We start from the raw sequence: 25078 nt of genomic DNA, 5'->3' as shown, positions 1-25078 counted from the left end.
GTTGGATCCATCCGCGCCGCCCTCCCGTCCCGTCGCACGCCGCCGCATCCGGGCTCCAGCCGCCGCCGCTGCCGCCGCCGCCGCCGCGGGCGTGGGGGAGGGGGGGCAGCCTCGTCCTGAGCAGCGTCTCCCGGAACCTGGCCGGTTAGCAGCGGCTTCGAGACCATAGTGAGGCATGAGCCGGGGTGGCCATGCTAGGTGAGGGCAGCCTGGCAGCGGCATTAACCGGGGCGTGAATAGCTTCACTTTGGGAAGAGATACTAGGGACTGGCAGCCATCTTGCTTTGGGGCAAGCGGGCACCGCAAGTTGTTCCTGACGGCGGCGTCAGGGCCCTAGTGAGGAGAGAGTGAGGATTGCGTTCTCGTGTATGAAAACATTGGGGGCGCCAGAGCTAGCTGGTGTCGACTTCAAGACCCATCGAAAGACTGGGACTAGCAGCCATGACTCATAAGGGCGGAATATCACAAGGGTATGACTGCCCTGCGAACTTCGGAGAAGGTTCAGGGTCGGGATTTGACCTTTGCCCTGAACTTCCGGCAAATCCGGACGTTCCGTAAACCTTAGTCCGGAGCTGAAAGCGCTGCCCAGATGGCCCCTTGGATTTCATTCTTTGAGCATTTGCCTTTTAAGCACCCGCTTCCTGAAGGAAGTGTCGCCTGAGCCGAATCCTGTACTGGTGGGAAGTGGGGCTGGGGGGCCGGGTACGTTCTGGAGCTGTCAGCAGCCTGTTGGTTAAGGGAGAGGTAATAAATGAGGCCCGTGAGAATGGGAGGGACCGATTACGCAAGGCCTTGTAAATTAGTTTATTTTTTCCGAAGGGCAACGAATAGGCTTTGAAGAGCCTTGGCAGAGAAATGAACAATTGTATTTGCATTTTTAAAAAGATCGCTGCTTGAAATGGGGAGAATGGATAGGAGGGAACGAGGTTAGGGGGCAGACAGAACAATTGGGAAGCTCTTCTCCAGGCAAGAGACGGCAGTGGTCTGACCTAGAGGAGGGAGAGTGCGGATGGAAAAAAACATCGGAAATGGGGATGAGGCAGAGGTTATTTCCCAGTACTCTTGAGTTGGGTAACCGGGGAAAAGTGATGCCATTTTCTCTTTGGTTTGGGGGGAGAGAATGAGTTTAGGTGCCTGTGGGATATCCATTAGACAGTTGAATATTAGATCATGGGGGTTGGAAGCCCAAAAGTTTGAGGTGTGTGCGCGAGCGAGCGTGTGAATATAGGTAGTTGTTGAAGCCATGGAAGTGGATAAGACGGCCTGAAGAATGAGATGAGGGAAGAACAGAAAAAGGGACACTGAGAACTCAGGGGCAGACAGAAGGGAAAGAAGTAATCCAGGAGTGAAGTATCAGGGAAACTGGCAAAGTATTCAAGGTAGCAGATTAGGTAAGGTATGGACTAAAATGTGTCCATTGGCTGTTGTAAGAGGAAGTCCTTTGGTAATTTTGGAGAAAGTTGTTTCAGAGATATGGTGGGATAGAAACCAGAGTGAGGTAAACTGAGTGACGAAATGGACAATGTGTAAAGACCGATTTCTCCTGGTGCTGACTGTAAAAAAGAGGCTAGCGGTAGGGTGTAGCATGAGGCAGGATTCCAAAGAAAGGTAAGGACTTTAGATGCCTGTGGGACAACCAGACCTACCGTACCAATGGCAATCGAATATACAGATATAAACGTAGACGAGTTAAATGTAAATTATTAAATGGGAAAAAAGCATGAGTGGAAGAATATGTGTGGCACATTTACACAGGCATTTGAAAATTAACCATGGGGGTGTCTGGGTGCCTCAGTTGGTTAAGCATCAGTGTTCTGTTCAGGTCATGATCCCAGGGTCCTGGATTGGGTCCTGCGCGCTCTCGCACTCTCAAATAGATTTTTTTTTTTTTAATTAACCATGATGAGTGGGCCTAAGAAGGATGAAATTTCTACTTTTTATTTTAGATCCATCTTTACTGTGTGAATTTGTTTTACTATGTAACATATATTACTTTTATAGAAAACTACTTTTTAAATTTCCAGTGATGTATAGGCCAGAAATTCTGAATCATTTCAGTGGCAGTTGAAGCCGTAGATTTGGGCCAACTCCAGAGAACAGCAGAGGGCTAAGAAGAGTACTCTGGGGGAATTCCAACATTTGCAGTGTGCATAGAAGAGCCCTTGGAGAATCTTTGAAAAGGAACAGCCCATGAGAAAGAATAAAAATTAGGTGATGATTCTTAATAGAATCTGAGGGAAGAGAGTGTTTCTTTTTTTCTTTTTTCTTTTTTTTTTTTAAGATTTATTTATTTATTTGAGAGATCGGGAGAGGGAGAAGCAGACTGCCCGCTGAGCAGGGAACCCAGTGCCAGGCTCGAGGCTCAATCCCAGACCCCAGGGATCATGACCTGAGCCGAAAGCAGGTGCTTAATTGACTGAGCCACCCAGAAGCCCAGGGAGTGTTTCAAGAGGATCAGAGTTGTTAAAAGTGTCACATGTACCCAGAAGGGCAGCTAACAGGAAAGGTGCTTTTAGCTCCAGACTAGTTTTCCTGGAAGCTTGACACAAAGGTCAAATCCGGATCATGAACCTTCCCCCAGTTACTACGTGGAATTTGATCCCTATGCTGTTCCACCCTTATGCATTGTGGCTGCCAGTCCCAGTCTTTGAAGGGCCTTGAAGCCAGCTCTGGTGCCACCAGTGCTGTCTCTCCCATTCCTTACTGTGGCCCTGAAGCTGTTACCAGGAAAGCTCCTGGGTGGCTCAGTCAGTTGAGCGTCTGCCTTCAGTTCAGGTCACGATCCTGGGGTCCTAGGATGGAGCCCCGCCCCGCATCGGGCTTCCTGCTCAGCAGGGAGCCTGCTTCTCTCTCCCCTCTGCCTCTCTCCCCACTCGTTCTCTCTCTCTCTCTCTCTCAAATAAATAAAATCTTAAAAAAAAAAAAAAAAACCTGTGTGGGCATGCCTGACTGGCCCAATGGGTAGAGCGTGCAGCTCTTGATCTTGAGATTGTGAGTTCAAGCCACACATTGGGTGCAAAGATTACTTTAAAAAATAAAATAAATTGGAGGTGGTTTATCTCTTAAAAAAAAAAGGGGGGGGGAAACCTGTGTTGCAAGAAGTGGTGAAGATAAGGAACTGAAAGTAGGAGTGTAAGTTGGAGTTGAGAAGGTCAAGCAGTAACTAGGGGAAAATGTACGTATAAATAAAAATAAATTCATTAAAAAAAAGAAATAACTAGGAGTCACATGAATTTTCCTAAAACCACCCAGAATGAGAGAAAGAGCTGTCTGAGAGAGGTGCTGATGTCAACAAGTATGAGGACTAAAGGGTGGCAGAGCCAGTGGCATCAGTTTCAAGGAGGAACGAGTTTTTGCAAGAAAATAAAGCCACGATCGTCTGAAGATGACAGCCTCTACTTTAGAAGGTTGAAGGGAAGAGGTTTCCATTAGAAAAAGTCGAAATTTCTACCCCACTCACTTTCCCCCTGAACCTAAGGGAACTCTTCCTTTGTACACAGCCTCCCGTATATCCTCGTTTTCTTCGCAGAATGCTCCCTGGCTTTTGCTAGAGGAAGACTCATCAGGACAGAGGTAGCTGTGATGTTCCTTTACATCAGCTCCTGTCCCTTCCTTGGAGCCTCAGCCGAGAAATTGCCCCTCCAACTTTCCAACACTGGCCCCTTCAGCTCGACCTCGATTCCCTTCCTCTTTTGCTTCTCAACACTTCCCACAGCTGTCTCTTCCTTCGGTGGAATCTTTAACCTGACATCCCTTAGCCACCTTTCACATGCTCCCCTTTCCACCATGTCCTGCCCTATAGTTCTTCACTAATGCTCAGTGACTGGAAAAGCATTTTTTCTGAACTTATTGGTCCTACTTTTCCCCCTCTGGGTCAACACAGCACAGCTACGTATCAGTGCTCCAGATAGCTACTTTGTCCCCACTAAATTTTTTTTCTCCAAATCAATGATCGCACCAATTCAAATAGATGTCGTATCTTTGTTGATCTGAATACTCAATATTAAGACTGCTTGTCCCCATGCATGCTGTTCCCCAGCTCTGCCAAAATTAAAATCTTTTCAAACCAGACATGCCCTTAAAGAAGCCTGTACACTGTTAACAACCCACTGTTCGAAGTCTCTTGACTCTTCCAGGGCCATTCTCATTCCTGTATCCCTGTCCCCTTTACTCTTGAACTTCATCCTACAGCAACTCGCTGACCTGACAGTTCTCTCTAGTTCTTGGGTCCCCATTAATGGCAAGCTGTTCCTGTTAGTCATTTTCACCCAGCATCTTACTAGCTCCAAACTTCATTTGAGCTTCAAGCCCAACTGTAAGTCCTTAGCTAGAATTCCAATGTCTCCTGGCTCCTGAATAGACGAAGAGGGACCACACAGTCACTGAATCCTAATGATCTGGCTAAAAGCCTCCTTAACCTGTTCCCTTTTTTTCGTTCCCCTGCTCTGACTTTCACCAATAGGACTTTGGGCAAGTTCCTTAATTTCTCTGAGCTTTTCTCATCTGTAAAGGGGCATATATAACATCCACTCCATAGGTCATTGTTTTAATGATATATTAAACTAACATATATGAAGTGTTAGCATACGGCCTTGTCCGTTGTAAGTGCTGTATAAATGTTACCTAATATTTATGTATTATACTTTTCACCAGATTTCAGAAATCTCCAAGGTTCTTTATCAGTGCTCTCTGCTGCCCCCGTGGGGATAACTTTTTCTGAGTGATTGAGTATCCCACAGGCCAGGCCCCAAAACAGCCCTGTTACATCAACCTCACCAGCTAATTAGAGAATCAATTCTTTGGTTGGTTGTTCAATCAAATAAAAATGCTTCTATATTCCAGCCCATTCTCTTTGTCTTTTTTAAAAAAAATGTGTCAGGAAACCTATGTGTTTCTGAAATCAAGACATCCTGTCTATGACATTCTCCTAATTTCATTAATTTAGTAACACTGGCAGGGCACCTGGGTGGCATCAGTCAGTTAAGTGTCTGCCTTCGGCTCCGGTCATGATCTCGGGGTGCTGGGATCAAGCCCCGCATCAGTTCCCTGCTCAACAGGGAGCTTGCTTCTCCCTCTCTCTCTCTACCCCTCCCGCTCATGCTCCGGCTCGTGCTCTCTCAAATAAATAAATCTTTTTTAAAAGATTTTAAAAAATATATTCATTTGAGATAGAGCGCGAGAGAGAGCACAAGCAGGGCAGAGGGGCAGAGGGAGAGGGAGAACCAGGCTCCCTGCCGAGCCAGGGAGCCCGATGTGGAGCTCGATCCCAGCACCCCAAGATCATGACCCAAGCCGAAGGCAGACACTTAACTGACTGATGCCACCCAGGCGCCCCAGTAAATAAAATCTTATAAAAGAGAGAGAGATTTGGCGCACCTGGGTGGCTCAGTCAGTTAAGTATCCAACTCCTGGTTTTGGCTCAGGTCAAGATCTCATGGGTTGTGGGATTGAGCCCCGTGTGGCCAGCAGGCTTTTTGCTCAATGGGGAGCCTGCTTGAAAGATTCTCTCCCTCTGCCCTCCCCCCAACTTGCGTTCTCTCTCTCTCTCTCTGAAAGTAAATAAATTGTATTTTAAAAAATCTAGTAACACTGGCAAGGAAAATCATTCAGTCATTTACTTGATACGTGTATGATAACCATCTACTAATGTCAGATGCTATGATAGCCATATAGGAGAGGATACACAGTGGTGAACAAGACAGACATGTCTTCATGGAGCTCACTAAGAAAAATATTCTAAATTGAGATAGGTGCTCTGAAAGAAAAGAACGGAATGCTACGACAGACAGAAAAATGATCAGGGAAAGTCTCTCGTTGAGGAGGTGACATGGAAGCTGAGACCAGAAGGCCAAGATGGAGCCAACCACCTTGCAGAGAAGGGGGAGGAGTATCCTAGGATGAGGACACCTGCAAAAGTGTCCAAAGGCAAGAAAGGCAAGAAAGGCAAGAAAGACACGACACCCTGGGGGCCTGGATCACTGTAGGCATCTGAGGATCACAGCCTTCTTTCTCATTGCTCATAAATCACTCTTTAATAACTCCTCTCTAATTTTACTAAGAATCAATAATCTGTTTTTTAGTTTCCAGAATTCACCATCTAGAATTTCCCTCCTGGAAAACGTGGACATTTGCTGTATTGTGAGTTCTTTAAATTATATAAAGGGAACACAATTTCACTTACATAATACTTCTGATTTCTAGAATACCATGTGTCCAGGCCCTGAACTCATTAAAATGCTAAAAATCCTGTTACTGTTTCAGTTTATCATTAATGAACTTATAACTAACCAAAGGAATTTTCCTCCTCATATTTCCTCATTTCTTCTTTTTCCAAGCTGTAGCTAATTATATACATTTTTGTATGGCTAAAATAATAATGTAATTAGCTTTATTGCAGATGATATTTACCTAGACAACTCATGAGAATCCACTTTAAAATTACTACAAATAATAGTAGAAGTTAGTTAAGTGGGAGGAAAGTAACATGCAGAAATGAATATCCTTTATATATATAAACAGTAAGTTAAAGATGTAATTAAAGAAAAGACTCCATAGCAACAAAACAGATAAAATGCCTAGGAATAACCTTAACAAGAATGTGCAGGATCTGTCTGAATTTTAAAATGCTACCCACATAAAAGAAAACTTGAACAAATGGAAAGTAACATCATGTTCTTGGATAGAGAGAATGAATATATAATGATGTCACTTTCCCAAAGTTGTCTATAAATTTAATATGATCTGTAGAAAAATATTGGCAGCATTTTTTAAAGTAATTTTTAAAGATTTTATTTATTTGAGAGAGAGAAAGAGAGCACAAGCTGGTGGGGGGGAGGGGCAGAGAGACAGAGACAAGCAGGCTCTCCACTGAACAGTGAGCCTAATGTGGGGTTTGATCCCAGGACCCTGAGACCATGGCCTAAGCTGAAGGCAAATGCTTAACTGACTGAGTCACCAAGGCACCCCTTGGCAGAATTTTAAAAAATAAAACAAGCTTATTTTAAGTTCACATGGAGAAATAAAGAAGAATTGAAAGGAAAATCCTGGGAATGAAAGGTAATAAATAGAAGCTAGCCCAACCAGATAGAAAAACATGTATTACAAAGCTACAATAATTAAAACAATGGGATAATGCCCTATAGACAACTTGATGGAACAGAAGTGAAAAGACCTAAATACATATAGAAATTTTGTATTGATAAAGGTGTCACCTTAGATCAGTGGAAAGAATTTGTGTTATGGTGTTAGGACAACTGAGTCAACATCCAGGGAAAAAATGTTGAATCCCTACATGAAACCCTTCACCAAAATTAATTCCATATACATTCATAGCCAATCACAATTAATGCGAAATACTAGAAACTAAAACATAAGGGCACAAAAATGTTGAAAGTAAAAGAATGGTGAAAGATCCACCATGGAAACAGAAACCAAAAGAAAATTATGTAATAACAGATATAGTAGATTTCAAGGCAAAAACAGTACTAGAAATAAAGGGCATTTCATATCAATAAGGTCAACTTACCAGAAAGCTGTAAATTTGTATGCATTTAATAATAATCTCAAATCATGTAGAGGAACAGAGCTACAAGGAAAAAATAGACAAATTTACAGTCGTTATAGGAAATTGAACACACCTCACTGTAAAGAACATGCCTTAACTGATAGAGAGTATTTCTTTTAGAATCTACAGACAAAAAAAAAAAAAAATCAGTAAGGATATAAAAAACTTAATATGAGCAGCAAATTGAATTCAGCAAGCATACATAGTTCACTATACCCAACAACTGCAAACTACAAATTATTTTCTTTTTCGTTTGTTTCAAGTTTTTATTTAAATTCCAGTTAGTAAACATATAGTGCAATATTGGTTTCAGGAGTAGAATTTCGTGATTCCTCACTTACATATAATACCCAGTGCTCATCACAGCTGCCCTCCTTAACACCCACCACCCACTTAGCCCATCCCCCACCCGGCAAATTATTTTCAAGCACACTTGGGACATTTTAAAAACTGACCATATTGTGCTATAGAAAGGATTTCAATCTCAAAGGATTGAAAATATACAGTGTTTCTTTTTTTTTTTTTAAGATTCTATTTATTATTTATTTGACAGAGAGAGACAGCCAGCGAGAGAGAGGGAACACAAGCAGGGGGAGTGGGAGAGGAAGAAGCAGGCTCCTAGCAGAGGAGCCTGATGTGGGGCTCAATCCCAGAACGCCGGGATCACGCCCTGAGCCAAAGGCAGACGCTTAACGACTGAGCCACCCAGGCACCCCTGAAAATATACAGTGATTCTTGCTCATTACAGTTAAGCCAGAAATCAGTAACATGGTAACTAGAAAGTCTATTTAGAAATTATGAAGTACACTTCTAAATAACCCCCCAAATTACAACTGAAGTTAGAGAATAACTTGAACTGAATGAAAAATACTACATGCCAAAACTTACAGGATGGGGCTAAAGCTATGTTTTAACAAGAAAACGAATAGTCTTAAGTGCACATACTAGGAAAATAGAAAAGCTGAAAATGCACGAGCCTTGCATTATCTTGAGAACCGAGAACAGTAAATTAAACACAAAGAGAATAGAAGAAAGAAAGTGTGCACACATAGATGTTTGGAAGGATATATACTCAAAATGATAGCTTTTAATCTCTCTTTTTTTAAGTTAATTTCATTTTTCTATATCATTTAAGTAAGGTACAACAAACAAAGCCATTTTCATTATAGGAAAAAAAGTAGTAGAGGAAAACATGGGATAATCTTTTTGTTGTTTTTGTTGATGTAGCCTCTACACCCAACGTGGGGCTTGAACTCACGATCCTGAGATCAAGGATCGCTCACTCTAAAAAGTGAACCAGCCAAGTGCCCTGAGGGTAATTTTTATAAGATGATCTAGACTGTTGTGACATACCAGTAGCAATAAGCAAAAAGACCGATAAACTCAACCTCACATGTGAAAAATTTATACATGGTTAAAGATACTGTGAAGGGGCACTAGAGTGGCTCAGTTGGTTAAGCTTCGGACTCTTGGTTTCGGCGCAGGTCATGACCTCAGGGTCCTGGGATGGAGCCCCATCTTTCTGACCCCCTGCTCAGCAGGGAGTCTGCTTTTCCCTTTCTCTCTGTGCTTGTGCTCTCTCTCATAAATAAATAAATAAATAAATACATACATACATACAAACTTTAAAAAATACTGTGAAGGAAAGCAAAGAATGATATTAAACTGGGAAGATTATTTACAGCTCATCACAAATGTCTAATTGCTCTGATAAAACAACAACAAACTCTCACACAATCACTAAGAAAAAATGAATAGTAATTTAAAAGAGGCAAAGGATATAAGAATTTATAGAAAAGGAAAAAGGAAATACTAACATTTATACAGTGCTCAGTTGGTTAAGCATCTGCCCTCGGCTCAGGTCTTGATCCAGGGGTCCTGGGGCTCTCTGCTCAGCAGGGAGTCTGTTTCTCCCTCTGCCTGCCGCTCCATCTGTTTATGCTCTCTCTCTGTCAAATGAATAAATAAAAACTTAAAAAAAAAACCATTTAGGGGTGCCTGGGTGGCTCAGACGGTTAAATGTCTGCCTTTGGCTCGGGTCATTACCTCAGGGTCCTGGAATCGAGTCCCGCGCCAGCTTCCTGCTCAGTCTGCTTCTCTCTCCCCACTCCTGCTCTCTCTTAAATAAATAAATAAATAAATAAATAAATAAAATCTCAAAAAAAATGTTTCTTTTTAAAAAGAAGCATGAGAGACTATGGGCTCTGAGAAACAAACTGGGGGCTTCAGAGGGGAGGGGGATGGGGGAATGGGGGAATGGGACAGGCTAGTGATGGGNGTAAGGAGGGCATGTATTGCATGGTGCACTGGGTGTTATACACAAGTAATGAATCATGGAACTTTACATCAAAAACCAGGGATGTACTGTATGGTGACTAACATAATAAAAAATATTATAAAAAATATAAATAAAAAATAAAAATAAATAAAAGCAGATATTTTAAAACCACATGTATGTAAAATTTTGTATTCTGATGTTATATTTATTTCACAAGTATTTTCATATAGCATATAGCATAGAATTAATATAATATCAATTGTTTCTAGGAGCATTTTCCCCCTTCTGTTATAAATAATGATCTGGATATTTGCTGTTAATGTGATATTTTCTCATGCCTTCCTGCCTCCCTTGTCTGCCAAGAATGCCGTACTTCCCCTGCTCTCTCCTTGTCTGGATATCCCGTGTACTCAACCTAGGAGTTCCGGTTCGAATGCCATCAGCCTTACCCTATTCTCTCAAGCATTGTTCCTCAAGCAGGACTTTGTAGGCTTCCAGAACAGAGATTTTTTAGTTTATGGTGACTGTCTGCATATTAGTTTCTCCTCCCCCAAAACTATGTCTTTTCTTCTTTGTTAACCAAATCCTCTGGCACCCCAACCCTTGCTCAGATCTTACTAGCTAGTAGGTACACGTGAAGTCCCATGAACAGTTAAACTCAAAGTCCGTAGTTCCAAAGTTCCTGCGAGTCCCCATTTCATCCCATTTCAGGGAAGAGGTTGGTTGTCTCATATATGTGTCTGCAGTTCTGCCATGCTTGGCTCAGAACCACTAGATTCTCTTTGTGTTTCCAGAAACCTGAGTTTACTACTGATAGCTGCTCTTTTGGAGTCATCAATAGCCCCCTGCCACCACCTCCAGTTCCTCATATCACAGTTAAATTTTATTTTGGCCTGGAAATGGTAGAAAGACGTATCTGTTGGTTTAAAGACATGATCTCTAGAGCCAGACTATGCAGGATTGAATTCCAGGTCTCCCATTTACTGACTACATAATATAAGGCTTTTTTCATTGAGCCTGACCATGCCTCAGTTTCTTCAAATGTAAATGAGGATAATGAGAGTACTTGCCTTAAGGTTGTTGTCAGATTTAAATGCTTAAATGCTTAGGACATTTGCAAAATGCTTCGGACAGTGCCTAGCATATAGTAAGCACAGCATAAATGTTAATTATTATCATTCTCTTTACCCAGTGCTTCTAAGTGCAGACCCGATTTCCCACAGCATAACAGAGACCAAGTTATAATTTACTATAATTCTTTGCTGAAAAATCCAGAATAATTAAAGCAGTATCAGAAAAATTTCCAAGATTGGCTGTCCATCTACACTGATCTTCTTTAGGGTGACTTCTTCCCTGTAATAGAGCCAGCATTTCCCTCACCATTCTGAGGTATCTTCCAGCATATTGGAGTCTGGATCAACCCCTTAAAGACCAGAAGAGGGAAAAATTTCAATTTCTTCCCTAATCCAAAATTTATTTCTCCTTTTGTCCCAGGAGCTACATTTTCCTACGATGACTGACAAAGGGACTTTCAACTACTTTCAAGGGCTCTCCCGTATACCCAACTGTACTATCCCATCAAAATAATGATCTGACATCAGTACCTTTTCTACAATTGAGTTATCCAATCAATCTTGTTCAATTCCTTTTTGTAGCTGTTTTAGGATAATTTCCATGAGGGCAAGGACGCTGCCTGCTTGTGCACTGCTGTATTCCCAGTGCCTGGATGTAGTAGGGATTCCATAAACATTTTCTAATGAATCAGTTCTTCCTTTGAAAAAAGAAGTTCAGGGGCACCCGGGTGGTTCAGTCAGTTAAGCATCTGCCTTCAGCTCAGGTCATGATCTTGGGGTCCATCTGCCCCTACCCCCCGCTTGTGCTCTCTCTCGATCTCAAATAAATAAAATCTTTTAAAAATTTTACGTATTTATTTGAGAGAGAGAGTATGAGCAGGGGGAGCAGCGGAGGAAGAGGGAGAAGCAGATGCCCCACTAAGCAAGGAGCCCCATCTCTGGATCCGAGGACCCTGAGATAATGACCTGAGCCAAAAGCAGATGCTTAACCAACTGAGCCACCCAGGTGCCCCTAAATAAATAAAATCTTTTTTTTTAAAAGATTTTATTTATTTATTTGACACAGAGACAGCCAGTGAGAGAGAGACAAGCAGGGGGAGTGGGAGAGGAAGAAGCAGGCTCCCAGCAGAGGAGCCTGATGTGGGGCTCGATCCCAGAACACCGGGATCACACCCTGAGCCGAAGGCAGACGCTTAACGACTGTGCCACCCAGGCGCCCCAAAATAAATAAAATCTTAATTAAAAAAAGAAAGAAAAAAAAGGGGGGGCTCCTGGGTGGCTCAGTCGTTAAGTGTCTGCCTCTGGCTCCCCCTGCTTGTGTTCCCTCTCTCGCTGCCTCTCTGTCAAAATAAATAAATAAAATCTAAAAAAAAAAAGAAAGAAAGAAAGAAAGAAAGAAAGAAAGAAAGAAAGAAAGAAAGAAAGAAAGAAAAAGTTCAGACCTACATACTTTTCTCTCAGTTTTCTATCTTAGCTTCTGATTTCTTGTCAGAATTACATAAAGCAAGAATGAGCTAAATCTATAATTTAAAAATAAATATTTCTCAAAAAGAAATATACTCTACAGAGATGCAACTGTGGCTACAATAGAGATCGCCCTTTTACAGTATCACATACATTATGAGCTCTGCTTTACTAAGTGGTCTAATGAGATAATTTTCCAAAAAATGAAACAAAAATAAGATGCAGACGCTGGGTGTCTCAGTTGGTTAAGTGTCAGACTCTTGATTTTGGTTCAGGTCCTGTTCTCAGGGTCCTGAGGTCAATCCCCATGAGGAGCCCTGTGTGGGGCTCTGCTGAACACAGAGCCTGCGTGGGAGTCTCTGTCTGCCCCCTCCCCCAACACACCCACATGCTTTCTCTCTTAAAAAAAAAATTCAGATTTAAGAGGACAGCTTTTTTTTTTTAATTTAATTTTTCTTAATATTTTATTTATTTATTTATTTATTTGACAGAGACAGCAAGAGAGGGAACACAAGCAAGGGGAGTGTAAGAGGGAGGAGCCGGATTCCTGCCAAGCAGGGAGCCCAATTCGGGGCTCCATCCCAGGACCCTGGGATCATGACTTGAGCCGAAGGCAGACGCTTAACGGCTGAGCCACCCAGGTGCCCCCAAAAGACAGCTTTTTTGGTGCTTATCTTACCCACTAAGATTTTCATTTATTTTATTTCATTGTATTTTAAAGATTTACTTATTAAGTAATCTCTACACCCAACATTGGGCTCATGCTCAAACTCACAAGCCCAAGATCAAGAGTCACATGCTGGGGCTGATGCTTAAGGGCTGAGCCACCCAGGGGCCGCAGAAAGGAACTTTCTTAACCTGATGAAAAGCATCTACAAAGAGCTTACAGCTAACATCATACTTAATGGGAAAAAAAAAAAAACAACAACAACAACCCGATGCTTCCCCTCCCCCAAAATCAGAATAAGACAGGGATCTGTGCTGTCAAAACTTTTATTCAACATTGTAGTGGAAGTTACAGCCATTAGGAATTAAGATATAGTATGCTTATAATTAAGATACAGCTTTGTAGATGGACTATAGAATTTGATGATTAATAGAATCTGATCCAAAATTACTGCCAGAAGCTGGATGCTTGACAAGTAAACATGACATAGAAATTAAAGCCAAAATTAATGTGTTTAGGTTGAAAAAGCAACAGGAAGATACAAAATTCTGCAAAAGCATTACCAGGTACCTACTGCGTGCCATGCAGTAGAGTGCACTAGAATCCTCACTAGGTGATTTGATTCCAGACCCAAAAAATGTGTAGGGTAGACTAAGGCAAATTTTCCCGCGATCCCTACACTCCTTTGGCACTTATTAAGAATTCTCTAACCCGACGGTGTTAATTCTTCAGGACCGAGTTTGTCTAGTATACTTTGATCTCCACGGTTTCCAATAATTAGCACGAGTTTAATGCCCCTCTATTGGACGACTGCTTTGTCTCTGCTACTTGAGCTAAACTACAGAGAAGCTAAGGAAGCTTATTCAAACATGTGAACAGCGCGTTTCAGAAAGGCAGTGCCCGGCACGGTGCCCAGAACAGCCTGAAAATCTAACAACTCTCCCAAGTTTGGGAAGGCGTCCGAGTTTTCTGAGAGTACTTCTCTGAGCATGAGCGGAAGTTACCCTTGAGCAGTCTGCGGTTTATTCAAATGACAGGTACCACATTAAGGAGCAATCAGTTTCATTCTGCTTTTCCCGTTGTACCCACAAGCAAGTGACCAGGTGGCAAATTTGTCTTCGTTACAAGAAAATAAAAACCGCACTCAAAGACTTCGTAAGGCAGACCAACACCCCATCTTCCCATAGTAAAGATGGCGGCCCCCAGAGCGTAGACTACAGGCAGGACCACTTCCGCGTTTTTCTTGCGCCCTCGTCCAAGATGGCGGACGAGGCCGTCCGGCGTGTGGTGTCCGAGATCCCGGTGCTGAAGACTAACGCCGGACCTCGAGATCGTGAGTTGTGGGTGCAGCGACTCAAAGAGGAATATCAGTCTCTTATCCGGGTTAGTTGTGCTTCTGCGGCTGACCGCGTCGCAGAAGGGTTGCGGGTAATCAGGTGTCTTAGGAATAGGCTCCGTGTGGAAGCCGTTTCCGGTTATAAAATTTAACTCGCAGATTCATAGAAGCTGGACGATTGTGGGGCTGGGGGACTTTAGGGAGGTATGGTGGGGAGGAGGCAAAAAAAGCTCGTTTAGGAGCCCCAGGGGGACCAAAGCAGTAGTTATTTTAGGGATACGCCTTCCCGGAAGGTGACGTGTCCCTCTGGTTCCAGGTGTTTGCTCTCCTGGATGTAGGGGAGGTGGTCAAAAGGAATTCCTGGGGCCCTAAGTCCCAGTCGCTTCTCTCTGTTCTTTTACTCTTCCTGAGGGAGGAACGGACGCTAGGGCTGAAAATTCGAGTAAGCGTTAGTTGCGGAGAGTTGAGGAGTTAAGCTCACAGTTAGGAAAGAGCCATCTTCTCAGCAAATCTCCCTTCTGTGGAAAGAGAAGACGGTTTACCTTCCTTGCAGTGGTCTCTGCCTGTTTCAAAGGCCAGCAGGTCTCCTGACACACGTATTTATTTTCACTAGCCCCCACCCCCACATTTGTACACCTAGCACCTGGGTACGGGATCCAAAGCCGAATAAGGCGGAGCCTACTGAGATAGATGGAAACAAATCATGGTAACATTAAGCGGAGGGAGAGAGAGAGATTGCTGGGATGTTTTGGGAGCAGAAGGTGAGATACTTAATCCACCTTGGGTCTGGTCGGGGAAGGCTTCAGAGAAGAGGCAGTGCTTGAGCTGAGCCTCAAAGGGTAAAGGTAAGTTAGCCTGATAAACATAAGGATAAGAGAGGGATGTTCATGCAAGACGAACAGCATGAACAAAAGCGTGGAAATTACAAATGGCATGATGTGTATGAAGAAACATTAGTTCAGAGTTGGTAAAGCATGGCAGGGAAGTGTATGGCAGGGAATGATAGACAAGGCTTGAGAGACAGGCTTGAGTACTTGAATTTTATCTCGGAGGCACTGGGATACCTTTAAAGTATTTTAAGCGGAGGAGTAACATGCTCAAATTGGATTTAGACCAATCGCAGTGAGTAGAGAGAAAAACAGAATTAAAAGAGATAAGATGGAAGGCAGGAAACAAATTAGGAGGCTGTCATTGATCCAGGCAAAAGAAAGGTGATGACCTAAACTGGATAGTTAAAGAGAAGATAGAGAGAGAGGAGAGGAGAAGGGGGGGAGGGGAGGGGAGGGGAGGGGAGGAGAGGATTGCATCAAGGATGATTCCCGCTGTTTGGCTTGCATTACTGAGTGAATGCTAATACTGTCATCTGAGATTGATGTAGTGGAGAAAAGATCTGAAGAACTGAGGGAAAGCTGAGTTTGAGGTACCTGTGAAATGAAGCTAGAAATTTCAGTATACAGTTGGATACTAGAGTCCGAAGCTCTGAGAAATGGTCTGGATTAAAGTAAAGATTTGGAAATCAACAGCACATGGGTACTAGTCAAAACCAGGACTATATGAGGTCCTCCATAGAGGGAGGATACCATAAAATGAGTTGTGGGCTGAGGGCAGACACTATCAGAAGTGGGAAGCGAACCCAGGCAATGTCATTGAGTACTTTGTCCTTGCTAAACTGAGTGGGACCCAACCGTTCTATTCTCTGCTCTGAGCAAGTCTCCTACTTACCTGTGTAACTTTGTCTTCAGCTTTGCTTATGTCAGAAAAGCTGGGTACATCCTAAGAGAGAAAGTAATCACACGCTTTTCTTTTGAGGGAAGAGGGACTGCCTTTGGCCTCAACTCTCCCTCAAAGACCTCATTCTCTGCTTTTAGTATGTGGAGAACAACAAGAATGCGGACAATGATTGGTTCCGACTGGAGTCCAACAAGGAAGGGACTCGGTAGGCAGACCCTCTTGGGTGTTTGGGGGTGGGAATCTTATGTGGCTTGAGCATTTTAATGTCCCAAAGCCCACTGCCAGGCCTTCCCTGCCTCCTGTTAGCTGTCTTCACTCCCATAGCTCCAGAGTTCCCAATTCCCATCCCATGTGTCTCCGAGAAGAATGTGCACATTGGACCGAGGTTTGGTCTTTGTTACAGGTGGTTTGGAAAATGCTGGCACATTCATGACCTGCTCAAATACGAGTTTGACATTGAGTTTGACGTGAGTATGATGGAATGGAGATATGGAGGTTAGTAGAAGGGGAGGGATTGTTAACAAGCTAACCTTTCTTGGAGGGACCAAAGAAAACTTTTAAAATGGGAGGGAAATGCTGAGGTTTGAAGCAAGCATAGATTACAGCTACTCATCTCCATATCCAGAATGCCGGTGTGTGCATGCTGCTTGGGGGAGTTTGTCAAACATTTCAGTTCAACCAAGAAATGGGTATTGATTAGATTAGTGCATTTCTGTCTTGCTTCTGTTTCATTAAGGCCTTATAATTTCTCCAGATTCCTATCACATATCCTACTACTGCTCCAGAAATTGCAATTCCTGAACTGGATGGAAAAACAGCAAAGATGTACAGGTAGGACTCAATAGGAGCTGGGAAAAGGGCAAAAAGGACTTAGGAGAGAACTCTGGGACTGGAATTTTGCCTCGAGGACCTCCAGGCCTCCTTCTGCCAAGTCTGGGCAAAGTACTTAGCTAACCTTGTGCTCAATTCTGATCACTAGTAGTTATCTTGTGCTTCCCAGAGGCTACTATACTTTATGGTACACTTTGCATGTCAACACCTTCTTCCTCTTGTCCCTCTCATAGGGGTGGCAAAATATGCCTGACTGATCACTTTAAGCCTTTGTGGGCCAGGAATGTGCCCAAGTTTGGACTAGCTCATCTTATGGCTCTGGGGGTAAGTTTGGGGTAGTTGATATATAAGGGGAGGGGGAGGAACTAGGCATTTAGCAATATAAGAAAAGTAACTGAGAATAAACAAGGAATGACAGTGTTTTCCTTGGCCATGTTCCCATAGAATCTCTCTGGGAAGGAGCTTCTGATGGAACAAGAGGCACTGACCGGGTGATAGTAATCTCACAGGGTCTCCCTTGTATTGCAGCTGGGTCCATGGCTGGCAGTGGAAATCCCCGATCTGATTCAGAAGGGCGTGATTCAGCATAAAGAGAAATGCAGCCAATGAAGGATCAAGCCACTGAGGCAGGACAGAGGGACCTTTGATAGGCTACATTCCTGCTTTCTGTGCATCACTCTTCCTCATCCAGCTGTTTCCCCCCATACCTCTTCAGCCATAATTGTTACTAAGTAGCTGTATCAGGCATTGCTGAAAAAAAAGAAACAACAGCATTGCTACTGAATTTCTAAGGCTACACAGGGAGGGGAAAGACTACGGCTTTGGGGAACCGAAAGGCAATTTATATCCCTTCCCCAGGTGAAGCAATGTGAGATCCGTAAGGATGGGAGGGCTGAAAGTGGGTGCAGAGTCTTTTTGGTATCTGGAGATAACTCATTAATAAAAGCTGCTTCCTCTGGTGGCTCGTGGTTCTCATTGGTGGCTGTTAAGAGAGGGCGAGCAGGCTAAGACCCAAGGCACATGTACAACTACATTAGTTTGGGAGGGAGGGGAAAACGGAGGATGCTGTTGTCAGGAGCTGGGAAATGAAAGGAAATCTTGGACTGTTCTCCCTCCTGCTGAGATCTGCTTGCAGAGATCTGCTCGTGTCCTTTAGCGGGGTGCCTACTGCTTTGGTCTGCAAGATAGTTGAGGAATGGTTTTTCAGGACCAGCATTCCCCACCCTCCAGGGATCTTCCCATCCATGTGTGGAGTGCTGGATGCTTCTCCACTGGTCTGCGGGCTGGACCCAGTCATTGAAGCTTCCCACACTCGCACCCCCGCCTGGGAAGGATCTGTGCTGCAAGCCTGGGGGCCATACTACGATTTATCAGATCTACATCTCCATGGTTTGGAGCGATGGTTTTAAAACAATTCAGGGCAGATCTGGGAACTGGCGGTCCTAAAGTTGGCTGCGTTTCCATGGTGTCGGCGGCGGAGCCAAGGGGGCGGGCTCACGCAAGCGCCGAGGAAGCAGGTGGGTGGATTCCCAGTGTGGGTGCGCAGGCGCTGTGAGAGGCGGTGAAGCCGGTGGCCGGTGGCCGGGCGGGACCAACAAAGATGGCGGCGGCCCCTGCGGCGGGAGAGATCTGGGCAACAGCTGCGGCTAAAGCTGCAGCCCGGCCCTCGGGGGGGCTGCACGGGGGTAGTAGGGGGTGGCCCTGAGCTGGGGCTTGGCCCCGGCTGGCCTCCCCCGCCGCCTCACCGGGGGACAGGTACGGGCCGGGGCGCTATGGCGTGGAGGGGGGGGCGCGTGAAGACTGCTCCGGACCCGAGAGGACGTCCTCCACAAAGGCAGGGCGCGGGGGGCCCAGCAGGCCCGGGGGAACTGGGCTGGAGGGACAGCATCCATGGACCTCAGGGAATACGCCGCCGGACCCCGTAGCCAATCAGCGGCCTCGGCCTTTCTGCCCTCGAGGGGGGCGGACCCGGCTGAAGCCCTGCTGTGGTGGGGAGAGGTGCGGCGATTAGGGTAGGGGAGTCGTTCGTCCTCCCGCCCCGCCACTGCCCCTGAGCCCCGACACCTCGTTAGAGCTCAGGGGTGGGGGAGGGAGTGATTCGCAAGTCACCCATTTAGTCGGCTTCATTTGGAGCCCGGAGGGACAGGGGTTTGAGGGTGGAATGCTGTCTTTTGGGTTGTTTTTCTTACATCCACACCCTCATTTGTCCAGAGATTCTAAGTGACCCAGGGCACATCCCACTTGATTAGCCAGATATGGGGGCACTTGTCATGGGCGTTTAGATTATAAAGACAGCCGAGATAGAGACTCATTGGCTTTTCAGTAAAGCTGTGTTCTGCAGGAAGGGCGTGAGGAATTTAGAATCAAAGCGTTGGGCTGCTATCATTCATTCATTGACTCAATAGATACCAAGTATTTACTTTGTGTCAAACACTATGCTAGATACTGGGGATATCATGACTGATATGATAGACATGGTTCCTGCCCTCAGTGTCTGTAGAAGCTAGTGTGGTAATGTAGGTTCCCACCGCCCTCCACATTAAAATGCTGACCCTCTCTTCTCCTCCCAGGTCCAGCCTGTGGTGTCCACAATGCCCCAGGCCTCTGAGCACCGCCTGGGCCGTACCCGAGAGCCACCTGTTAATGTCCAGCCCCGAGTGGGATCCAAGCTACCATTTGCCCCGAGGGCCCGAAGCAAGGAGCGACGAAACCCAGCCCCTGGGCCGAACCCTCTGTTAAGACCTCTGCCTCCCCGGCCAGGTCCCCCTGAGGAACGGCTCAAGAAACTGGAGCTGGGACGGGGACGGACCTCAGGCCCTCGTCCCAGAGGACCCCTTCGGGCAGATCATGGAGTTCCCCTGCCTGGCTCACCACCCCCAACTGTGGCTCTGCCTCTCCCTTCCAGGACCAACCTAGCTCGTTCCAAGTCTGTGAGCAGTGGGGACTTGCGTCCTATGGGGATTGCCTTGGGGGGGCATCGTGGCGCTGGAGAGCTAGGGGCTGCGCTGAGCCGCTTGGCCCTCCGGCCTGAGCCTCCCACTCTGAGACGTAGCGCCTCTCTCCGCCGCCTCGGGGGCTTTCCTGGTCCCCCCACCTTGCTCAGTATACGGACGGAGCCCCCTACTTCCCATGGCTCCTTCCACGTCATATCCGCCCGGCCCTCTGAGTCTTTCTACTCCGATGACAAAATGGTGAGGACTTGCCAGCACACGTGGCCTTCTATGCCCATGTTCCTCTATGCCCCCACCTTTCTTGCCATCACATGGCTTTCTTTTCCCTCTTTTCTCCGAGTTCCTTTCTCAGTCCCTCATTACAACAGCTTGGACTCTCCACTCCCTTACTTAAGTACCCTTGAGCTTCATAGACCTTTTTCGGGGTTTTCTGTGACTCCCCAGCATGGTGTGCCATTTCAGTCCCCAGGGAATTAACCCAGCCATTTGGAATTCTTCTCCAGGTCCCCAGGCCCTTGCTCTCCCTTGCTTCACCTTCTCTCCTAGGATGCTGCCTAGGCCTAATTAATCTCTGGAGCTGAAGAGGGGCGGGCTCAGAGCATCTGAGTTAGTGTGGTTGTCCATTTCCCGAGCTGAGTGAGCTAGGCTGATTGCGGTTGGAGCCATCAGGAGAGGGTTCAGGAAGGGGCCATGGGGGCGGGAGGGGGCTTTGGGGGAAGCAAGGTGGGTGTGGGGAGCAGCTGGGCAGCCATGCCAGTACTTGGGGAGCTGCCCCAGGAGCTGCAGCGCCGGCTGGCTGGGCAGAGGAGCAGGTGGGGCACAGGTGGGACAGTCATGGCTGAGTCCGTGGTACACTTGGCTGTGTTGGGCTTACTGCTCATGGCCAGTGAGGTAGGGAGCCCCCAATACCCTATGAGGGAAAGAGGGTGGAGTTTGGGGGAGAGGTACGGGGAGGGGGGTGGGAAAGCAGTGGGCAGCATGCTGTTGAAAGGTTAAAGTGCTGGGTGGGATATATGGGAAGGTGCTGACTTGCCTCTGACCTTCCAGGCTCATCACACACTGCTTCTGGGCTCCGGTCATGTTGGCCTCCGAAATCTGGGGAACACGGTGAGGGCCACTCTCCTGTCCCTCACCTCTAAAAGGAATGTGAAATGGTGCTGGGGGTGGGGCACTGACATGGGGAAGTTGGGGAGGGTGAAGAAGAAGAGCCCTGAAGATCTTCTAGGCTTCCTGCCCCTGGTCTGCAGAAATGACGCCAGTGTCTCTCCTGCTCCCCAGTGCTTCCTGAACGCAGTGCTGCAGTGTCTGAGCAGCACTCGGCCTCTTCGGGACTTCTGTCTGCGGAGGGACTTCCGGCAAGAGGTGCCTGGAGGGGGTCGAGCCCAAGAGCTCACTGAAGGTGCGCCAACCACTCCTGCTCCCCCCTTTCCAGTCCTCTCCCCAACCTCTGGGTCCATCTGCCAGTCATGGCAGCCCCAACCCTTTAATCTGCCGGTTGTCCCTGTTTTTGCTGGTGCCTGCTTCCCTAGAGGTTGCTTTCCGCCCTCTGCACCTCCTCGGGCTTGCCTCTTCCAGTCATTAACCTCTGTTTCCCCGCACCCACCCCAACAGCCTTTGCAGATGTGATTGGTGCCCTGTGGCACCCTGACTCCTGTGAAGCTGTGAATCCTACTCGATTCCGAGCTGTCTTCCAGAAATACGTCCCCTCCTTCTCTGGATACAGGTGGGAGAGCTAGAGGGTATGAGATTCTCTCTGGCCGTGTCTGGGGGTTGGGCCAAGCAGGGGCCGCGGCAGCATTGTTCGGAGCCTTCAGATGATCTTCATCCAGGAAGTGGGGACCGATGTCTGGGCAGGAGATAGTGTCTTTGGACTGGGGTGGGGGGAGTCAGTTGCCCACTGTCTGTTTCTGGCTGTAGCCAGCAGGATGCCCAAGAGTTTCTGAAGCTCCTCATGGAGCGCCTGCACCTCGAGATCAACCGCCGGGGCCGCCGGGCTCCGCCGATCCTGGCCAGCAGTGCAGCTCCGTGTCAGCCCCGCCGCGGAGGAGCTCTGCTGGAAGAACCTGACTTGAGGTGAGGTCCCTCCCCATCCCTTACCTTCCCAGTGGTTTCTTGGCGGTGCGCAGCCTTCACAGAACCGAGCTCGTCGAGACCGATGATGTAGGGTCCGGGGAAACGCTCAGCCTGGAAAATGCTTTGAGAGCAGTGCAGGAGTAGGAGGAAGGAGGCCGAGGGGTGCGGATGGGGGCAGAGGATAGGGTAGGGAGGTCCCTGGGCTGAGGGAGTGGGGGTAGCTAATTTACAGCCAGGTTCCTAACGGGTTTAAAGCCCGGGGAAGTCAGCTGTTCTTCCCTTGTTCCTTTCTTTTCCTGTCACCTTGGATTTCTCCCAAAAGTCTTCTGAAGCATTGTTTCTTTGACACTTCTTTGAAATGTCGGGAAGGAGCTGGAGTATGGGTGGGGTGCAGAACTGTGTGGGTCATTTCCATGGTGCCGGGGGTGCCCAGTGATCCCTCTGTCTCATGGGTGCCCCCCACTCCCCTTGATCTGCGGTAGTGATGATGACCGAGCCAACCTAATGTGGAAGCGTTACCTGGAGCGAGAAGACAGCAAGATTGTGGGTACGGAGCCGGCAAAGCCGCGCGGGACGATTCGTGTGGGGGGGTTGCAGGCTTGGAGGAGTAATTGACACTGTGGAGGGGTGTGGGGACAAGACTAGACGATGGAAGTGTGGGCAGGGGTGAAGGGTTTGTTAGGAATGCTGGGGTTGGGAAAGGAAGGCTCGGGCAGAGGGGTGGGAAGAGACGGGAACCCAAGGAAGCATCTCAGGCATCCCACAGTGACTGTTTCTCTCGCCTCTTCGCTTCTATCTAGACCTGTTTGTGGGCCAGTTGAAAAGTTGTCTCAAGTGCCAGGCCTGTGGGTATCGCTCCACGACCTTCGAGGTTTTTTGTGACCTGTCCCTGCCCATCCCCAAGGTGGGATTCCAGAGGATTCCAGGGGTGGATGGGACATGGGTTCTGTGACCCATCCCTACTCACCCCCAGAGCATGGGAGGGAACCCTGTGGGTCTCCGGAGTAGAACTGAAGCCTGGATTGGTTGAAAAGCGTTTGAGAAGGAAATTCAGCACATGCTGACCTTTCATTCCCATTCCCTGCCCCCCCCCTCCCCAGAAAGGATTTGCCGGGGGCAAGGTGTCTCTGCGGGATTGTTTCAGCCTTTTCACCAAGGAAGAAGAGCTAGAGTCAGAGAATGCTCCGGTATGTGGGGTTTCACAAAGGATACAGTAAGGGTGGGAGACCTGGGTGGGGGGTGCTATGGGTAAAAGGGCTTGCGTGATGCTTTAATATGGAGAATAATATTTGTATGTCTGGGCTTGTGTTGGAGTCTCAGATATGTCCTAGTAATCCTCGGGCCAACGGGAGTAGCTCAGAGCATACAGAAGTCACAGAGAGCATAGTGAATTTGTACGTGAGTCGGGGTCAGAAAAGCCAGTCAAGGTGAGGAGAGCATTAACATGACATTATTTGACATTTATTCAGGTGTGTGACCGATGTCGACAGAAAACACGAAGTACCAAAAAGTTGACAGTACAGAGATTCCCCCGAATCCTCGTGCTCCGTATCCTAACCCTCAAGTTCTTACCTCTCCATCCGTTTTCCCGCGTGTGTTCCATGTGTGCAGAGGCTGGGCATTGGGGAATTGGGTTTTCCTAGGAAAAGCCTGCCACCCCACCTTTTCCTACCGTGCTTCCAGGGTGTATTCCCAGAGGGGAGTGGACAGCAGTCCAGACCTCAGCCCCCTTCAAAGGCCCTCTGCCCCCCAAATGCTCCTTAACTAGGGCTTAGATCTTAATCGATTTTCCGCCTCCCGAGGCTCCATCAAGAAAAGTTCAGTAGGTGTAGATTTCCCGCTGCAGCGACTGAGCCTAGGGGACTTCGCCAGTGACAAAGCCGGTGAGTCTGGAAGGGAAGGTCCTGGAGAGCTCCTCTGAAAGGGAGGAAGCGTGGGAGTGGGCACAGCTGTGACGGTAGAATTCGGGGACTCTGACCCACAGGAAGCCCCGTCTATCAGCTGTACGCCCTTTGCAACCACTCGGGCAGCGTCCACTACGGCCACTACACAGCCCTGTGCCGGTGCCAGACTGGCTGGCATGTCTACAATGACTCTCGGTGAGAACGGCCTCCCACGCCATTCCTGCCCCATTCCCGCTGCAGCTCCGACACTTTCCCTCGTACGAGCAGAGAGATGGTCCCAGATACTGGGAGGCTGATCTTGTGGGAGGAGGGAATATACGGGAATGATCACAACCGCCGCCCCACCTCCCTTCTTCCTAGTGTCTCCCCTGTCAGTGAAAACCAGGTGGCATCCAGCGAGGGCTACGTGCTGTTCTACCAACTGATGCAGGAGCCGCCCCGGTGCCTGTGACACCCCCCTTTAAGCCCTGGCACCTGTGAAACCCGTTCAACACCCTTAAGCCCCAGGCTCCCCATTTACCTCAGAGACGTCTATTTTTGTGTCTTTTTAATCGGGGAGGGGGGAGGCGGTGGTTGTAGCTCCCATTATTTTTTTTATTAAAAAGTACCCTTCCACCTGGAGGCTCCCTTGTCTCCCAGCCCCATGTACAGAGCTCCCCAGGCCCCTGCCCGTGTACAGCCCCCTAGCCCCTCCACAATCTCACTTTTTGTGAATAAATTTATTAAGAAAAAGTGATGTCCTTATTTGTATTTGTGCTTAGGGGGTGGATACAGAGCTGGGTCGAACCGGGAGTCCTTCTGGGACCCAGTTCCCTCTCTGAACGGGCGGGGGCGCTCTCGGGGTCGGGTGGAGGTGGGGGTGCCGGACCCGGACACGCGGGTTCCGACGTTTGCCCAAGCAGCGAAGGTCTACGTTGGGGGTAAAGAGAGGAGGCGAACCCGGGCCTCGCGAAGCTGCGGGGAAGCCGGTGTAAGCCCTGGGGCCCCGGGTGCTGCCCGTAAGGGGGCTGCCCCTCGAGGGCAAGGCACCGAGGACCCCTGTTGACAAACACGGGGCACGTTGCCGGGCGGCCCCGGCTCCCGTAGGCCCAGGCTGTTGCTAACATCAAGGAGCTGTTTACGGCGCCGCCTCCCCACGGAGCAGGCCCAGTGTCCCTACCTGCTCTCCCTACACCCCGCACTCGCGGGGCCTCCCCCAGGGCTGCC

At 47.5% G+C, this 25078-nt stretch overlaps 2 protein-coding genes across 3 annotated transcripts; both read left to right on the top strand.

Annotated features, from left to right (window-relative positions):
• The first annotated feature begins 14145 nt into the window (after nucleotides 1-14145).
• UFC1 (ubiquitin-fold modifier conjugating enzyme 1) lies at nucleotides 14146-17903 on the top strand. Its single transcript, XM_002928742.4, has 6 exons — nucleotides 14146-14429; nucleotides 16251-16318; nucleotides 16517-16580; nucleotides 16868-16944; nucleotides 17178-17268; nucleotides 17473-17903. The coding sequence occupies exons 1-6, from the start codon at nucleotides 14307-14309 to the stop codon at nucleotides 17551-17553; spliced, it is 504 nt and encodes a 167-aa protein (XP_002928788.1). The 5' UTR covers nucleotides 14146-14306; the 3' UTR covers nucleotides 17554-17903.
• A 146-nt stretch (nucleotides 17904-18049) lies between these two features.
• On the top strand, nucleotides 18050-24599 carry USP21 (ubiquitin specific peptidase 21). 2 transcript variants are annotated; one of them, XM_034667273.1, is made up of 13 exons: nucleotides 18050-18699; nucleotides 19515-19874; nucleotides 20943-21002; nucleotides 21174-21294; nucleotides 21507-21618; nucleotides 21813-21968; nucleotides 22451-22515; nucleotides 22769-22872; nucleotides 23069-23155; nucleotides 23438-23516; nucleotides 23744-23851; nucleotides 23953-24067; nucleotides 24233-24599. In XM_034667273.1, exons 2-13 carry the CDS (start codon nucleotides 19536-19538, stop codon nucleotides 24321-24323), a joined length of 1437 nt encoding a protein of 478 aa, XP_034523164.1. In that variant the 5' UTR covers nucleotides 18050-18699; nucleotides 19515-19535; the 3' UTR covers nucleotides 24324-24599. The 2 variants fall into 2 exon arrangements, with proteins under 2 accessions (XP_034523164.1, XP_034523163.1); XM_034667272.1 differs by having other exon boundaries at nucleotides 19515-20135.
• The last annotated feature ends 479 nt before the right edge of the window (nucleotides 24600-25078 follow it).

The sequence above is a fragment of the Ailuropoda melanoleuca genome, chromosome 8 (genome assembly GCF_002007445.2).
Source record: "Ailuropoda melanoleuca isolate Jingjing chromosome 8, ASM200744v2, whole genome shotgun sequence".
In the NCBI taxonomy this organism is placed as follows: domain Eukaryota; kingdom Metazoa; phylum Chordata; class Mammalia; order Carnivora; family Ursidae; genus Ailuropoda; species Ailuropoda melanoleuca.
Note: the sequence above shows the minus strand (reverse complement) of the source record. Positions and strands in the feature narration are given on the sequence as shown.

What these genes read in the sequence shown, in the direction of transcription:
- UFC1 (XM_002928742.4), top strand. Translation starts at nt 14,307, where the DNA reads ATGGCGGACGAGGCCGTCCGGCGTGTGGTGTCCGAGATCCCGGTGCTG. An exon ending in AATATCAGTCTCTTATCCGG is followed by an intron (nt 14,430 to 16,250) that starts GTTAGTTGTGCT and finishes CTCTGCTTTTAG; the next exon opens with TATGTGGAGAACAACAAGAA. An exon ending in CTCATCTTATGGCTCTGGGG is followed by an intron (nt 17,269 to 17,472) that starts GTAAGTTTGGGG and finishes CTTGTATTGCAG; the next exon opens with CTGGGTCCATGGCTGGCAGT.
- USP21 (XM_034667272.1), top strand. Translation starts at nt 19,536, where the DNA reads ATGCCCCAGGCCTCTGAGCACCGCCTGGGCCGTACCCGAGAGCCACCT. An exon ending in TCCGAAATCTGGGGAACACG is followed by an intron (nt 21,003 to 21,173) that starts GTGAGGGCCACT and finishes CCTGCTCCCCAG; the next exon opens with TGCTTCCTGAACGCAGTGCT. An exon ending in CCCCCGAATCCTCGTGCTCC is followed by an intron (nt 23,517 to 23,743) that starts GTATCCTAACCC and finishes ACTAGGGCTTAG; the next exon opens with ATCTTAATCGATTTTCCGCC.